Source organism: Oncorhynchus mykiss, chromosome 1, assembly GCF_057628025.1.
Source record: "Oncorhynchus mykiss isolate SJ-2025 chromosome 1, ASM5762802v1, whole genome shotgun sequence".
NCBI lineage: Eukaryota > Metazoa > Chordata > Actinopteri > Salmoniformes > Salmonidae > Oncorhynchus > Oncorhynchus mykiss.
The window spans coordinates 42,049,446-42,067,328 of record NC_143022.1 but is presented as its reverse complement, the minus strand read 5'-3'; the positions used below and the strand labels follow the sequence as shown (position 1 = coordinate 42,067,328).

The 17,883-nt window shown below is 39.6% G+C and overlaps 1 protein-coding gene across 2 annotated transcripts; it reads left to right on the top strand.

The window, feature by feature from the left end:
• Positions 1 to 871: 871 nt before the first annotated feature.
• LOC100170208 (KRas proto-oncogene, GTPase) lies at positions 872 to 17,370 on the top strand. 2 transcript variants are annotated; one of them, XM_021601094.3, is made up of 6 exons: positions 913 to 1,170; positions 10,273 to 10,390; positions 10,987 to 11,165; positions 11,461 to 11,620; positions 13,479 to 13,603; positions 14,537 to 17,370. In XM_021601094.3, exons 2-5 carry the CDS (start codon positions 10,280 to 10,282, stop codon positions 13,596 to 13,598), a joined length of 570 nt encoding a protein of 189 aa, XP_021456769.1. In that variant the 5' UTR covers positions 913 to 1,170; positions 10,273 to 10,279; the 3' UTR covers positions 13,599 to 13,603; positions 14,537 to 17,370. The 2 variants fall into 2 exon arrangements, with proteins under 2 accessions (XP_021456777.1, XP_021456769.1); XM_021601102.3 differs by lacking the exon at positions 13,479 to 13,603 and having other exon boundaries at positions 872 to 1,170.
• The last annotated feature ends 513 nt before the right edge of the window (positions 17,371 to 17,883 follow it).

The window sequence follows — 17,883 nt, the reverse complement described above, 5'->3', positions numbered from 1 at the left end:
TCCAGAATGGTGTAATATTTGATAACTATGTAATTAGTATCAAGATGATTAATCTTGGCTAGGTGCCTAAAATAGTTTTTTCAGATTCATTTAGTTGTATGACAAAGCACTGGTCACTAAAAATAATTGAGAATATACATTGTTTGAATTCTAACAAGAAGCGAGGGGTATGGATCTGTTCATAGCTGTTTTCCGCAATGCTGCCCCGGTTTGACACCCACACAAAAAAATAAACATAAAACTGCATAGTTGTAACGCACATGCGTAATTTTGTTCTAATGCAAATGTATACTTGTGTGAATTGGTTACCGTCTCTTTGTTTGGCCTCCCTGAGCCGAACGTTAACTGTTTGATTCTACCACAGGGCTTACTGTACTGTACCCCCCCCACACACACACACACTTTCTATTTATATGCACATATTCAGCGCTGAAGGTATACCAGTGAAAGCCGAGGAAAACTGACAAAGGGATCGCCAAATCATTTCCTTGCTTGGGAATGACGTCCCTACAGTACATTCCAGTTATATTTAGAGCCTATATATAGTGGTCCCCCCCTCATCCGTTGTTGTACCCGCTTCACTGGGAAGAAGAGGGCTATCTATTCCCAGAGACAGGTCTTGAAATATTGATGCTAGATAGAATAATTCAATTCACACTGTCATAATGATCGATGTATTTGTGCGCAGATATCACAGTCCTATCTGTGAAAAACACATCGACCCAAAACGTTTCAAAACACAGTCTACCAACACAAGCATCCACCAGAACAATATATTAAGGTAAACTAAAAGTGAATTGGGTGGAGAACAAGTGAGCGTCTTTATAACGTTTATTGCCAAACTAGTATAGTGATATCACCGAAACCAGTTGAAATCCCCTGCTTTGCTTTCTGGGTAAACTGTACGACGCTGCACCCGGTATCCGCCCATATTCGCGTCAGGCCAACCTCAGCTGAATCGAGAGTAGCAGGCCAAACGCTGTATCAAATGGAAAGTTAAATCGATTAATGTCCTTACTTTTGTCTGCTTTTTTAAAAGAATATACATTTACACAAATGCGGCCGTTTCAGTGTAAAGTAGGAAATGCAGAGATCGTGTGAAAAAGGAGGATTATCTGCTTGACTTCTTATTTGGTCGCTACTTCGGACGCGGAACTCCACACGCTATAGGTAAAACAATTGGAAAGATCACTACACTTGTATCAATTTACACAATGGATACGGGGCGACATTGTGTCCTCTCGCCTATATCTTAATTTGAGGGTTGTGCCTGTAATGATTTCATAATTTCCTGTGCAATTGCAGCTAAAAGTATCGTTAATACAAACTACGCCCAATTGTTAACCTAATGTCTGGCCCTTTAATGCGCAGACCTATGCGGTATTTATGGCGGCTTCAAACTCATCCGCTCTCCCATGAATGCTGCAGGTTCTACCGGGTTTACGCATAGCATTCAATCCATTGTGCTAAAGAAATTTGCACAAGACAATCCTAGTTCACTAACAATTATGGGATCTGCATATGCTAGGCTTCTCTATAATTGTGGACCTACTCCAGTTAATTGTAGGCTACAGGCAACTCGACTTTATACAGTTGTAATATTAGGGTGTAGGCCAATCTAAGGTTGTACTCATCAGCTCACATGTACAGGTATTATTTAAATAATTGGGTCCTTCCACGAAATGAGTGCCTCTTGCGTCCCTTTTGATATTGGACTTTTTTTTTTTTTTTTAAATTGGGCATAAATATTTAATTTCAAAAGCCTGTTATTAAATGGTGCCCTTTTTAATATAGACCACATGGACAATTATATAAATTGGATTTTTAATGTGAATAAAGACATTTCAGCATTTTGACATGTCCTTAGATGCATCATGACTTGTAGGAAGATTAACACAATTAACCCAAACACTTCACCAAGATTTCACCATCATTATGTTTAGTTATTTTGTTGCTTTGACATTGTTATTAGTGATTCATATAAGGTACACACATTTTAAGGTCAACACTGTTACGTTAACTGTTAATATGGAGAAACTATTCCTTTTTAAAATATTTTTTTTTCAAAAGAGAATTGAAGATGTAATCAGTGTAATAGCGGCTGAGCTGGTTTTACTCTGGCATTTTTCTGGTGTTTTGTGGTGGAAAACTGAGCAGGTCGAGCATAACACGTCAACCCTTTTACCTTGATAGACAGTCTAGAAATGTTTGAACAATTTAAAACATTTTGTGGAGCTTGCGTACAACAAGCTTCCATCCCCCCTGTCACAAGTATTCATGGCTGATTTAAGATGAAGTTGTCAACCTAGCTCTCAAACTCTTCTTATCCGTAGGGTTTTCAGCAGTTCGCTTCGCCCACGGTTGGCTGCATGTGAACTACAATTTACTGTTTTAACGTTTAGAAACGTCAATAATCATCGCTTGCGAAACGGTTTTAGAATCATGCTGATATGCGCCTTATCTTTTATATCAGTGAGAAATAATCTTTCAAATAAAACAGATGCAGTTACTGTAGCAGTTTTACACAGACTATATGCTGTGCGTGCCAACAGTTACGCTCACAGGTGTTCGGGGCACTCTAGAGAGCTAATTAGCATAGATGGCCACCTATGTTTTCGGTAAGCAAGAGCTGTAACATCAACCCTATAAAGGTGTGTAGTAATTGTAACCTTTTGTTATTATTTCTCGCTGGTAGGAAAAATATGGTCCTTATGTTTCCAAAACCGTACCGCGAGCAATGCGTTTTAACGTTCAGAACGAGCGTCTGGGCTTCTAACCAAACTCCCCCGACCAGAAGATGCATGTACTACCGTCATTAGGCGCTAAAGGTAGTTAATTGGTGTCTGTGAATTGGTTACGGTCAACCATGCTACTTTATTTGGCACTTAATAGACACTCACTGTAGTCATTTTCTTTTATATCTCTTCTTAAAATGGGAATATATATATATTTTTTTACATGTGCTCTTTATGACAGAATGGTGAAATGTAAAGTTTTTTTTCCCCATTTTTTTTTTCTCACCAAGTTACACTAAATACATGCCAATAGTAGCTAGTATTAGGCCTTGGTTGACGGCCAATGAAAATGGCTGTTTGTCTAACATCAGATTATGCCAATAGGCAAGCTGCACAAAATGGACACAGTGGGTTTTTTATAGGCTATTTGTCTACTCTTTCACAATACTTTCCTACAATATTGGCATGTATTTTACAGTAACTTGTAAACAGAAAACTAATGGAGAGGTGCTTGATTGGGCATGTCAACTTTGTTGATGACTGGTAATTACCGTACAGGTGTTATGACTAGCCAATCATGAACAAGCTTTCTATTTCCTGCAGTATAAGGATATGAAATGGGTTGACAATATTGCATCAACATTGCAAGCATGGTTGCCTAGTTATTAGGCCTACTGTACAATAATTTTAGGTCAGTGGGAGAAATGCTAAATCACAATTCATCATTATTAATCCTATTCACACTGTAGGCCATAGTTTCTGATGATGATGATGGTGATGATGATTAGGCCTATAATGGCATTTACACTAGAAATAGTAGGCCTTTACGAGGGAGTACAGAAATGAGTGTAGACCTTAGGTAAGTTTGAAAAAGGTGATGAAACACTAACTTTGATATAATATACTAGCCTAAACAATATATATACTGTCAAAAGCACATATCAGTGCATACTACAGATCACAGAGGGACCTACAATGATTTTTGTTGTAGAATGACTGTGAGAAGGTCAATTCTGGTGAATTTTTAAAAGGACATTACTCCGAAATGAATGAAAATTAAATGATGCTGTCATCAAACATATATAATTTCCACCCTCCAGAAATGAACCCATTAACATGTTTGTTCATATTATCAGGCATGTGTGCCCTTAGGCAATAAGGATTGTCACCTGCTGTAGCCCAACTGATGCAGCATAGGGTTGCACATCTGCATTTACCCCAGTGGGATAATCATTAGCTAGATCACACACTCTAAAACATGATCTTGTTGCTAGTTAGCAACATATTGATGGCTTGAAGGTCCCCAAAAAACATTCCACTGCAACTCAGCCAAGGATCATGTACTGTGAATATAATGTAGGCTGTTACACCTGTTACACCTGACGTGTTACATTTAGCCCCAGTTTCTTCTAGGCATTCAACACCATTAGTGAGCACTATTGTGCATAAACCATGCTGCTGCTAAAAGCTCTGGTTTAAAATGGTGCAATTCACACATTTTGTGGTGTTGAGAAAGTAGAAAGCTTCGATCCGCTTTAAACAGTGGCCGCCAAAACAGCCATTTCTAAGGTGTGTTTTCTCGGGACTGCTTTAGGAATGTTGTACAATGACTGGGCATGCATTTTGAGAGTCGAGGAATATGTTTTTCTCACATACAATGCGACAAGCTGACCAATTGAATAGGTCAAATATTCTGGTATAGAGTTGTCTGATGATTTTACTGGCAGTCATTTCCATGTAACAGGACCCATGAGCTCCAACAAGTTCAGAGGAGCATATCAAATTGTGTGTCAAATGAAAGCGAAGAGTCTGTATTTTTGGGAAATGAAGGCATGGATACATTTTCCCATTTAAAAAAAAAATATATAATAAAAAAAAAACATTTTCCATCTTAAAAACTAGGCAAAAGTAATGGCTTTGATTTTCTGGTCAAACGCATGGAAAAGAGGTCTTTAGAAAACGTCTACCAGAAAAAGTCTTAAAAGGTATTAGAAATACATCAAAACATAATACTGTTGAAGTAAAGACCCCTGCCAACTAATATCCACACTACAGTTGAAGTCGGAAGTTTACATACACCTTAGCCAAATACAGTTAAACTCAGCTTTTCCCAATTCCTGACATTTAATCAGAGTAAAAATTCCCTCTCTTAGGTCAGTTAGGATCACCACTTTATTTTAAGAATCTGAAATGTCAGAATAATAGTAGAGAGAGAATTATTTATTTCAGCTTTTACTTCTTTCATTACATTCCCAGCGGGTCAGAAGTTTACATGCAGTCAATTAGTATTTGGTAGTATTGCCTTTTAAATTGCTTAACTTGGGTCAAACGTTTTGGGTAGCCTTCCACAAGCTTCCCGCAATAAGTTGGGTGAATTTTGGCACATTCCTCCTGACAGAACTGGTGTAACTGAGTCAGGCCTCCTTGCTCGCACAGGCTTTTTGAATTCTGCCCACACATTTTCTATAGGGTTGAGGTCAGGGCTTTGTGATGGCCACTCCAATACCTTGACTTTGTTGTCCTTAAGCCATTTTGCCACAACTTTGGAAGTATGCTTGCAGTCATTGTCCATTTGGAAGACCCATTTGCGACCAAGCTTCAACTTCCTGACTGATGTCTTGGTGTTGCTTCAATATATCCACATCATTTTCCTTTCTCATGATGCCATCTATTTTGTGAAGTGCACCAGTCCCTCCTGCAGCAAAGCACCCCCACAACATGATGCTGCCACCCTCGTGCTTCACGGTTGGGATGGTGTTCTGGGGCTTTAAATCTCCCCCTTTTTCCTCCAAACAATGTTGGTCATAATGGCCAAACAGTTCTATTTTTGTTTCATCAGACCAGAGGACATTTCTCCAAAAAGTATGATCTTTGTCCCCATGTGCGTTTACAAACCGTAGTCTTTTTTATGGCGGTTTTGGAACAGTGGCTTCTTCCTTGTTGAGCGGCCTTTCAGGTTATGTCAATATAGGACTCGTTTTTACTGTGAATATAGATACTTTTGTACCCGTTTCCTCCAGCATCTTCACAAGGTCCTGTGCTGTTCTGGGATTGATTTGCACTTTTCGCACCAAAGTACGTTCATCTCTAGGAGACAGAACGCTTCTCCTTCCTGAGCGGTATGATGGCTGTGTGGTCTCAAGGTGTTTATACTTGAGTGTTATTGTTTGTACAGATGAACGTGGTACCTTCAGGTGTTTGGAAATTGCTCCCAAGGATGAACCAGACTTGTGGAGGTCTACATTTGTTTTTCTAAGGTTTTGGCTGATTTCTTTTGATTTTTCTCATGATGTCAAGCAAAGAGGCACTGCGTTTGAAGGTAGGCCTTTAAATACATCCACAGGTGATCCATCAAATTTTTGTCAGTTAGCCTATCAGAAGCTTCTAAAGCCATGACACAATTTTCTGGAATTCTCCAAGCTGTTTAAAGGCACAGTCAACTTAGTGTATGTAAACTTCTGACCCACTGGAACTGTGAATTATATTATATGTTTATAAGTATAAAATTATAAGTGAAATAATCTCTGTAAACAATTGTTGGAAAAATTACTTGTGTCATGCACCAAGTAGATGTCCTAACGGACTTGCCAAAACTATAGTTTGTTAACAAGAAATCTGTGGAGTGGTTGAAAAACGAGTTTTAATGACTCCAACCTAAGTGTATGTAAACTTCCGAATTCAACTGTATATTTAGTAATGGAGAAATTATTTGCCATTAAGTTTAAGAAACAGTGCCTCGTAATTCCATTACCAAAAAACCCATCTATATTTTCTAATTTCTCTCCTTCAATAGGAGGGAAGATAATGAAAGTTCACAGAAGTAACAAGTAAAGGTAGACCAACCAATGAGTTAGGGTTTTTACTGAAATCAATGTTTATGAATTAAGTGATTAAAACTTGTAATTCTGATGGCAAATCTGTACAAATTTACAGAAATCTGTAACAGAGTTCACTGCAATTGAATTGGCTACAATGTGAAATCATAGTAGTCACAAACCACAGTTGTGCTACTGTCCTCCCTTCCACCGGCATACTGTTATGTTCTGGCATACTGTTTTTTTTTCTCTTTCTGGTCAAAGCGAGAGGGTGAAAACAGTCTGAACAAGCCCTCGCTCGCTCGCCCTCATACACTACCGGACAAAAGTTTAGAACACCTACTCATTCCAGGGTTTTTCTTTATTTGAAATATTTTCTACATTGTAAAATAATAGTGAAGACATCAAAACTATGAAATAACACCTATGGAATCATGTAGTAACCAAAAAAATTGTTAATCAAAATATATTATTTTATATTTGAGATTCTTCAAATAGTCATCCTCTGCCTTATATAGTATCAGTCTAAAGTTTGGACACACCTACTCATTCAAGGGTTTTTCTTAATTTTTCATTGTCCTGTTGAAAACAAATGATAGTCCCACTAAGCGCAAACCAGATGGGATGGCGTGTCACTGCAGAATGCTGTAGTAGCCAAGCTGATTAATTGTGCCTTGATTTCTAAATAAATCACTGACAGTGTCACCAGCAAAGCACCATCACACCACCTCCTCCATGCTTCACGGTGGGAACCGCACATGTTGAGAATATCAGTTCACCTACTCTATGTCTCACAAAGACACTTCGGTTGGAAAACAGAAATCTCAAATTTGGACTCCTCAGACCAAAGGACAGATTTCCACCGGTCTAATGTCCATTGCTCATGTTTCTTGGCCCAAGCAAGTGTCTTTTTCTTATTGGTGTCCTTTAGTGGTGTTTTCTTTGCAGTAATTTGACCATGAAGGCCTGATTTCATGCAGTCTCCTCCGAACAGTTGATGTCTGTTACTTGAACTCTGTGAAGCATTTATTTGGGCGGCAAACTGAGGTTCAGTTAATTGCCGATTTTCTGAGGCTGGTAAATCTAATGAACTTACTCTCTGCAGCAGAGGTAACTCTGGGTCTTCCTTTCCTGTGGCAGTTCTCATGAGAGCCACTTTCATCATAGCCTTGATGGTTTTTGTGACTGCTCTTGAAGAAACTTTCAGTTTTCTTGACATTTTCTACATTGACTGACCCTCATGTAGCCGGTTGAGAGAATGCAAAGAGTGTGCAAAGCTGTCGTCAAGGCAAAGGGTGGCAACTTTGAAGAGTCTCAAATTATAAATATATTTTTAATTAACACTTTTTTTTTGTTGTTAATTCATGATTCCATATCTGTTATTTCATAGTTTTGATGTCTTCACTATTATTCTACAATGTAGAAAAAAGTACAAATTAAGAACCCCTTGAATCAGTAGGTTACTTCTCCCGGCTCTTACTGATCGATACCCATGAGCCCCCTCTTTCCATTTATTGTAACTAGTATCCACGCAGACTGACACCGGACATCCATGGACTTTGAAACGTAGTTTAAATTTGGTCAGTCCGCCCTGGCCTTGATTTGAATGTCCACAGTTTGTTTTTTGGTTTCTGACTGGCCTTGATTTGGTACAAACATAGACGTCCATGATTTGTGAACGGACCAAATCTGAACCAATCATAAACTTCTGTTTCACAAGATTGCACAGTATAGTGAAGAAAAGTAGAGTACATACTGTAGAATTAATGTACTGTACTGAACTCTACTGTGATGTCCTGTACTGTGCTCTTCTTCTGTGCTGTACTGTGATGTCTACGTTTCACAATTTCGGATGTCGATGATTTGTTCAGATTTGGTCCGGTCTGATTTCAACCAAATTTGGTCTTGTTTTGGGGGCGGAGCTCATTACAATAAGAGCCAGGATATGAAAGGATGATTTTGCATATTTCTACCTTTTTGTGTACATATTCAGGATACATCACCATGAAGAGAATGACAATCATATACATTATGCATTTCTGTATAGTACAGATCAGGGACCCATGATGTTATTCCGTTACCCTAACTGTAACATATTGTATCATGTCATAGCTGACACCCCACTCTTTCTACGGACATATTTGAATCTTAATTACGTGGAAGATATTTATCTTTTTGGAAAACATCATCACATAAAAATAAACAGGGAAATTATTATATCGTAATTCTGGTACCAAACTTTGCATCTACACAGTTCTTCCAGTAAATGTTTTTGTGAAATGCTCTGTGTAAATTGTAAAGTAGTCCTTGTGCATAGAAGCTGTATGGTTTCTTCAACTTTTGAAATCAATGGTTTTTGTTGATAGATTTTAAAGTAAGATGTCCGAGTATCAATTCTGTTACTTGTTTGTGGTATTGGCCGAGGAACATTTTTAATGTGGACAACGATTTTTCATTAGATAATAATGCAATTCCATAACCAAAGGTACCAGTGCTCAGCTCCTAGCTCTCATCTGGATCATAGGTGCTGGGTATCGGACATAATGTACAGTGTTGTTGACATACTGTACGGTCGTGTTGTGTTCAGCACTGATTGTCTAATATAGCATCCATGATTCGTATCATCGATTGGACAGTCTATTTTGTTGGTATGTTTTTTTTTAAATCAGAAATTACTAGGTGATTTGGTGATTCTATTTCCTTTTGTATTTTGAGATGCTACTCATTGAGTTAAATGTCAGCCTCAACTGAGAACAAGTGTTTTAAAAAAACATTTTGAAACATAACTGTCTGGATAGCAGTGTGTGCCTCCCTGTTGCTTGATACTTCTGGGGTCGTAAAGTAACGTCATGTGTGTCTACTGCCAGATCCCATTGTATAGCTGTTACTCACAACTGACCATTGAATTTGTGTTACAGTTCGTGATACAGGAAGATTTACGAGCAACATTTATGGGGATGATGTTTGAGGGAATTGTAACAGTAAATTCTGTTCAAACGATGTTAATTAATGATAAGTCATCATTTTATGTGCGAGAACCTTGCTTGTGTCCTACAATATCAATGTAATAGTCTGCGTAAATTACCCTACCTTTGCAGAATTCCAAAAATCACTTTCATGGTCTTCCATATCTTCTCCTTCTTGTTGATAAGCCCATTTTAAACTATGTTATGATAAAATAGTAGAGGACATTAGGTCTTCTCGTTCCATTTTCTCTGACATCGCAGGATGAAATTGAATAGAATGTAAACATTCCTGTATCCACAGAGATCTGTGATTGTATGCATTCCCTGCAGCTCTAGACACACAGGATGGTCATTGTTGCAAATGAATGGCAATGTGGAGACAATCGGGACAAAATCTAATTTTGCATTTGGCGGGCTCTGTGCACACAAGCACTTTAGAGTAGCTTAACTGATAAGGAATGAATACAACTTGACCAGATGGCTGTGAAGAAATAGTTAATATCAGCTTTATTCCGTGTGTGTGTGTGTGTGGCAAAAATAAATCCCAGGTGGAGAATTCCCTGTTGGTGGATTTACCTCCCAGTTTCCTGATTCTAGGAATCCTCCAACTGGAAAACATGGGCATTTTTGGAAGGATACTGGAATTCTGCAACCCTATATATGTGACTTTCTTGTTGAGTCGATAGTTGGTGTGGAGCTCATGAAATGTTTATTTTTATATTCACTGACTGTATTCCTGTGTCTTCTGTCCCACAGGTGAACGATGACCGAATACAAGCTGGTGGTGGTGGGGGCAGGAGGTGTGGGCAAGAGCGCGCTCACCATCCAGCTCATCCAGAATCACTTTGTGGATGAATATGACCCCACCATCGAGGTAAAAAGTTGTTTCAGTACAACCACGTGTCTTTTACTACAAGGCATGCCTGGGAGTCAGGAAGAAAAGTTCCTTTGAAAAAAAAGTTGTGTACAATGTTTGTGGCTGCTGCTCCGCCTGCACAGAGGACTGCTCAGAGCTGCGTGAAAAGTAACTGCAATCAGAATATGCAAAGAAATTGTGTGCAAATGCAAGTAAAAATGTGCTCCTGATTCTGTTATTTGAATGTATGAATATAATATCCGCAACATGGTGTCATTCAGTTAGTTTAACATTTGTAGGTGGCTACGTGATGAAGTTTGACATGTCTGAAATTATTACTCTGAAAGCTAATCAATTTATGACTGCTTGAATACTGAATGCATTTCTTCCCTAGTGCACATATAGTCTCACTTACCTGGTCATCCCATCCATTCTCTTTAATTCCAATACTGTTGTATTTCCTTTGGAACTTTGTCAGATGAGCATTCTATGACCATATAGTTACATAGAGGATTCCAGAGCCCTAGTCGGGTAGACTGGACACCTATGAATATGTGCTCATAGGTGTCCAGTCCTGAACCATCCATCTCTCTCTTTCTTGCTCCCTCCTTCAGGACTCATACAGGAAGCAGGTGGTGATTGACGGGGAGACGTGTCTGCTGGACATCCTGGACACTGCAGGTCAGGAGGAGTACAGCGCCATGAGGGACCAGTACATGAGGACAGGGGAGGGCTTCCTCTGTGTCTTTGCCATCAACAACACAAAGTCCTTCGAGGACATCCACCACTATAGGTGAGCTAGGTTCTGCCACAACATCTGAAGTTCTACTGCCGATTGCACTGACGGCGGTAAGCCGGACTATAGTTAAACCAGTGGACTGTAGTTGTATCTGTTTCCAAGCAGACACAGTTGTGCCAACCATATCCTGTCAACGGTGTCAAAGCCAACATCCACTCTTTCACCAACCCTTTAACCAGGTTGTGTGTGAAATCAATAACCTCAAAAAGGAGTCCATTCCATACTTTGGATAACCAAAGCATTTCACTGGTATTTAACCCTTGCCTTCCCTGTCATCTTTGTTCACCAGAGAGCAGATCAAGCGGGTGAAAGACTCGGAAGACGTGCCCATGGTGCTGGTGGGAAACAAGTGTGACCTGCCGTCCCGGACGGTGGACACCAAACAGGCTCAGGACTTGGCGCGCAGCTATGGCATCCCCTTCATCGAGACCTCGGCCAAAACCAGACAGGTGAGGGACGGAGACAACAAGCTCTTGTGGGCTGTGTGGACACAGCCATGGCTCAAACAGCAACTATGACCTTGGTTTTTAACATGACGGCTATTGGCTAGCCTGGAAATCCAGACTGAATTCAGTCTGCATTTCACGGCTACATTAGCTTTACTCCATATCTAGTTAAAGACAGATTACTAAAACAGGTGAAAAGTTTACTCGTTTAATTTTTTATGTGGGATAACTTTTAATAAGCTGAAATGTGCGCTTCACCTTAATGTCTCACAACCTTTTATTTAAAATGTTTGTTCCATTTCATCTTGGGGGAGAGAAAAAAAACGGTCCTAACTTTGCACCGGGTGTAACTTTGCACCTTAGTAAATCGAGCCCTTGTAGCTTGATGCTTCGAGGGTATTTGCTGGCGTGAACACAGCAGCCATTCAACCATTTTCTCCACAGATCAATTTTCTTTATTGTAGCAAGATTACTTCTTACCAGCTGTGTCAGGTGTCCTTGCGATGGCATTTTACAATCATGGCCACTTCAATCTCACAAAATGCTGTGGTCCTCTTTTGACTCCCGAGCCGGCTTTTTGATTTGCGTTGGTATCAATGGTTATATGTGCTCTGTTTCTAAATGGTGCTTGGAAACGTATCGGGTAATGTACTGTACATAATTAAAGTCCCTTTGCTTAATTGAATTCTTGATTTATGAATTGCTGTGTCCGTGCATGCTCCTCTGTCATGGAAATGTGTCTTTCTTTCACCGTTAGAGACTCCATAATCGATCTGGCATTGTTTTAATCAACAAATCAGTCAATCTTTGTCACTGAATCGTCACGACAGAGGGGAAATTGTCGGTAATTGTTTTGTGGTGGTGTGATAATCATGCTTAATGGACAGTGGGAAATTATTGTGTGCTGTCTGGTGCACTATTGTCTGTTTGACTATGTGGCTGCTGGCTTGGCTTCAGTGGTGCGTGTCTGGCTGGTGCTGTGATGTATGTGGCGATTTGTCAGTCGGTGAATCGTCTGCTCTTTTTGCATCGGTCCAATCACAACTCCTTCTGGGGCCGCTGATTGGTCTCTTCCAGCTCACTCCTCCGATGGTTGAATCGCCCGGCTTCCTGGTGTTGCTCTTGTACTGAAATCACAAATAATACACACACGTTTGTACCTGTCATTCCCCTGTGAGGTTAAATTAGTCATTGTTTTAAACTGTATAAAAAAAAATGCATCCTCCGATTTATACATCAGCCCTATACACAGCTAAATGTAGGCTTAGTTGACATAGAATGTCAATACACTGAGTGTACAAAACATTAGGATCACAGGGCATGGACTCTACAAGTTGTCAAGCGTTCCACAGGGATGCTGGCTCATGTTGACTCCAATGCTTTTTTTCCACAGTTTGGGTGGTGGACCATTCTTGATACACACAGAATACTGTTGAGTGTGAACCCCAGCAGCATTGCATTGCAGTTCTTGACACACTCAAACCGGTGCGCCTGGCACATACTACCATACCCTGTTCAAAGGCACTTAAAACATTTGTCTTGCTCATTCACCATCTGAATGGCACACATAGACAATCCATGTCTCAATTGTCTCAAAGGTTAAATAAGTATTTTTAAGCTATCTCCTACCCTTCATCTACACTGATTTTTGAAGTGCATTTAACAAGCGACATCAATAAGGGATCATCGATTTCACCTGTGTTCACCTGGTTAGTCTGTCATGGAAAGAGCAGGTGTTCCTAATGTTTTCAAACACTGTGAGGAAACACAGTCCACGTAGTGTCCCTTTATCCCCGAACACTGAGGGGTCAACAGTGTCCCTTTATCCCCTAACTGAGGAGAGCTGTGTTTCGCACTGCAGAGAGTGGAGGATGCCTTTTACAGTCTGGTACGGGAGATCAGGCTGTACCGGCTGAAAAAGCTCAGCAAGGAAGAAAAGACCCCGCGCTGCGTCAAGCTTAAAAAGTGTGTTGTGATGTGAAAGGGGTAAGTGTGTATCATCCGCGCTCCCTCCCTCACGTCCGTCAGGTGTGTATTTGTGGTGTGTGGGAGGGTGTCGTCCGTGTGATACCGAGCAGGGAAAGTGGTAATGTTTGCTGCTTGGTGGGTGGGATTCATCCCTATTTAAGCTAACCTCCTGGGATCTGCTGTGGGGTCTCCTTGAAACCAGGCGTCCATCTTAGTTTCTCCTCCTGTGGTATCTGTATCTCTGTGTGGGGTATGTTTATACTATCGTGGGTGATGATAATTTTGTAATCTGCTCGACTGAGACAAATCAGTGGTGAGAGACGAGGGAGCAGGTAAGATTGGATCTGTGTAACCGATGGCGATTGTGGTAATCTTGGCCGAAATTAAGTCTTGGAATGGTGACTAAGGAAGTGTGATTACTAAGAGGACAGCACGGAGATGTTCCACTGAAGTCCTGGGGCAACTGTGTGCATTGATGTCACACATAACGTCCTTTGTTTCTGTCTTTCTCTCTTTCGCTGTCTTGTTCTTTCTATCTCACAATCTGAAATGACTTTGGTTTCCTCTGATACAATAGGTGACAATGTTGTGCTCAGTGAATGACAAAGACCTGGTTATTTCTGGTCCCTGCTTCTCTTTGGCATCATTAATGTAGCTATTGTCCTTGCTGTTGTCTGCTGGGCCAGCTCATGCCACAAATCCACCTACCAACGAATCAATATGCAATGAGCACATTTGTAACGCATGTTAGTCTACGTACTAGGCGTGTACACTGAAATTGTCACCCTATTCTCTATATAGTCAAAAGTAGTGCAATATATTGGGGAATAGGGGTGCCATTTCAGACATTTGCATCTGGCCAAGCTTTCATGTTAGTCACAGATGAGAACATAAGGGTTTTTGAGAAGAGCTTTCAAAACAAACCTTTAACTTTTCTTTTCTTTTCCCCAGGGTGTCGATGATGCATTTTACACATTAGTGCGGGAAATCCGAAAACACAAGGAGAAGATGAGCAAGGAGGGCAAGAAGAAGAAAAAGAAGTCCAAGACAAAGTGTATACTCATGTGAATAATGACCAGCCCCCTTTTCAAGATAGACAAAAAAAAATGTGTTAAAACAGTTCAAGTAATACATTTTTGTACATTACGCTAAATTATTAGCCTCTTTATCTTAGCACCCAAAATACTGAATATGGAAATGAACCCTATTTTTCTGCCCTTTTCTCTTATTTTGAAACCAATAAGCTTTACTTTCTGTTTAGTGCCAGTTGCCCAGAAGTGTTGGTCCAATAGGTTGATTATCAATTAGGAGATGGTAGACAGTAAAACGAAAGGACTTTATTCAACAGCCAAGTTCATAACTGTAGGAAATTTTGGACAACAGAAAAAGCAAGCCTAAAAAGCTTATTTTCCCTCTGCTGGAGAGCATGAGATGCTCTTAACAGTAAGGGGTGCCAAATAGTTGAATCCCATTCCATTGGACAAGGAGTAACAACTGGGAGGCAGGACCAACACTTGATTGGGGGAAATTCCAAATGTCCCGGCCACTGTGTGTAATAATGCCCATCCTCCGACTTTAAACTCCTAGATATGATTAAATAATGTCATGCTGTACTTGAAGCATGCATGTGAACTTTACTACTGTATCTAGTTAAAAAAAATGTCCTGGTTAGCCATTTTAATTAAGTTGTAATCTGTTAATGCTTTTTTGTCATTTGGGGGTAGTGATTTCCTGCCTACAGGACTTTCATTTTTGCATGCAATGTGTTCTTACTAGTCAATGGGGAATGGCACAGTGATACTAATACTGTACGATACTGATACAGCCACTAGGGCCAGGAACGAGGAGCTCCTGTCCAGTTGGGCCACATAGGCTTTTATAGTGTTTCGGGCCTCAAGTCAATCTATATTCACCATACCTGATCAGATCTTTTGGGTAGAAACCAGTTGTTAAATGGTGGGAAACCTTTTCAACAACTGAAACGCTCCAGGTGGCAGGTATGAAGCAAAATAATGTTTTTTTTTTTACATAGGTATCAGAACAGCAAGATTCTCAGTAGTGTTGAAGAGGACATGCAGCTCATGTTGTGTTGCTCAGTGGCACCGCATATTGCTTATACAAACGCCTCTACACAATCCAGTGTCTCCTGTAGTTTTATCATGAACGTTTTAAAAGTTGAGTTAATTGTTCATCAAGAGATCTTGTTTGCGTGATGAAATTCCCCTCATCTCCTCAGGATTGGTGTATTTTGTGTCGTGTTCTGTGTTTTTGAAAGACAAACCTTTCCCATTCAAGTGATTTTACTGAAGTAACACATTTTTACCTCTTAGTTAATCAATCAGTAAATCAAGATTGGGGCTTCCTTGTTACAGCGTAACATCCAAATTTGTTTTGAGTGCAAACAAGTAGCAGGCCTAAATTAAGCCTAAACTTTAAACCAAGTAATCTAATGATGTATATGTGTTATTCAGGTGAACTGTCTTAAAGAATAGTGAGTTACTGTATTCAGATGCGAGACATAAGATACCCCGTCAGATTCTAACAGAATATGCCTTGCACATTTCCCCAAGCCTCTGTACTTATTGCTGCCATAAACGTACTTTCCTATTTTTGGATTGGCTAGATTAGGCAAAGAAAATCTTAAAGGCCTTTTTTTGTTTTTTGTCCTACTACAGATCTTCCTTTCTCTATTTTTTGTTTTGTTTTACTTCTACAAAAGATGCACCCCCGTAGAATCGTTGTCATGCAAAGAGTGTTCAAAAATGTATTGTTCATATAAATTTCTCATTCTTCCTCGTGAAGTTAGATTTTTTGGGTTAGAGCTTGGGTGGGAAGGTGTTGAGTGGGTTTTGCTGGGCTGTGTTTCAAGTGAAATGACTGGTCCAGTCCAATAGTCTTTGTCAAATGTATTCCTTACAAAGGTTGTTGCTTCCTTGTGATGTAACTGGAGCTGATGTCTGTAAATGAGGCAATTACCATTAAATTCATTTTTAGAGGGGAAAAAAGTGTTAATTTATAAAAACACGGAAAAGTTGTTTTTTCAGCGTTATTTCACAACCTTAAAACCAGGGTTTTACCTTGAGGCTTCTTACACATTGCCTTTTGTGCTTGCATCGAGTGCTTCAGTCAGATAGCCGCGGGATACATGTGAGCCCAGACTGCATTAGGCTTCTTTGCCACGTCTGTTCAACTGCTACAAACTCTGCTGTTTGAGAGGAATGAGATTCTAAAGTGAAACATAATATACAATACATTTATTTAGGATTTATGCTTTTTTGGCCCAATTTTATTACCTCCTTGTTCCTAATGTTAGATATGAACTGTTAGCACATTTTTGATTATGGGACGCCATTTTGTTAACAATACTGTATCACAAAAAGTCATTCTACCAAAATGTTCCCCCTCCCTTTTATTTTGCGTGCCAACTGCTGATTTCTGAAAAAGAAGTAGCATTTATACCTGGATTGTATTTTAACAACCTTTTTGTATAGTTGTTATACTGAAAGGTGCACATTTTGTAAATTGTGCTTCATTTCTTTGGTGTGTCTAAATGAATGTTGCTTTAATGGAGTTTTCAGTACTATCTCTTTTGTGTATGATGGGACTTGGGAGAGTGACTGGGTCCAGGTCTAGGGGAGTGAATGAATGACCACGGTTGAACACATCCATAGAGAGCTCTCTTTGGTCACTGTGTAGAGTGGTGATCTGATCCCAAATCTGTCTTTTTTTTGTTGCCATGAATCTCACCACTCCTATTTAATGTGTAATAAAGACAAAACAATTAAGAGGAATTGGCCCTGTTTTCATTGCTCATAGTGACTTCTAAAAGTATTCACACCCCTTGACGTTTTCCACAGATTGTTCTTACAAAGTGGGATTAATGGATTTAATTGTCAGTTTTTGTCACCGATTTATACAAAATGCCCTGTCAAAGTTGAAGAAAAATTCAAACGGTTGTAAAAGATTAATGAAAAATAAAACCCTCTTGATTAGATAACTATTCAACATCCTGAGTCAATACATTTTACGATCACCTTTGGTTGCGATTTAAATTTGTGTGTCTTTCTGGGTAAATCTCTTTTGCTCATTGTTTTCAAAATTCTCTAAGCTCGGTCAAATTGGTTATTAATCATTGCTAGACAACCATTTCCAGGTCTTAATTTTTCAAGCAGATTTAAGTAAATTGTAACTAGTGCACTCAGGAACATTCAATGTCTTCTTGGTAAGCAACTTCAGTGTAGATTTGGCCTTGTATTTTAGGTTATTGTCCTGCTGGAAGGTAAATTAATCTCCCGGTG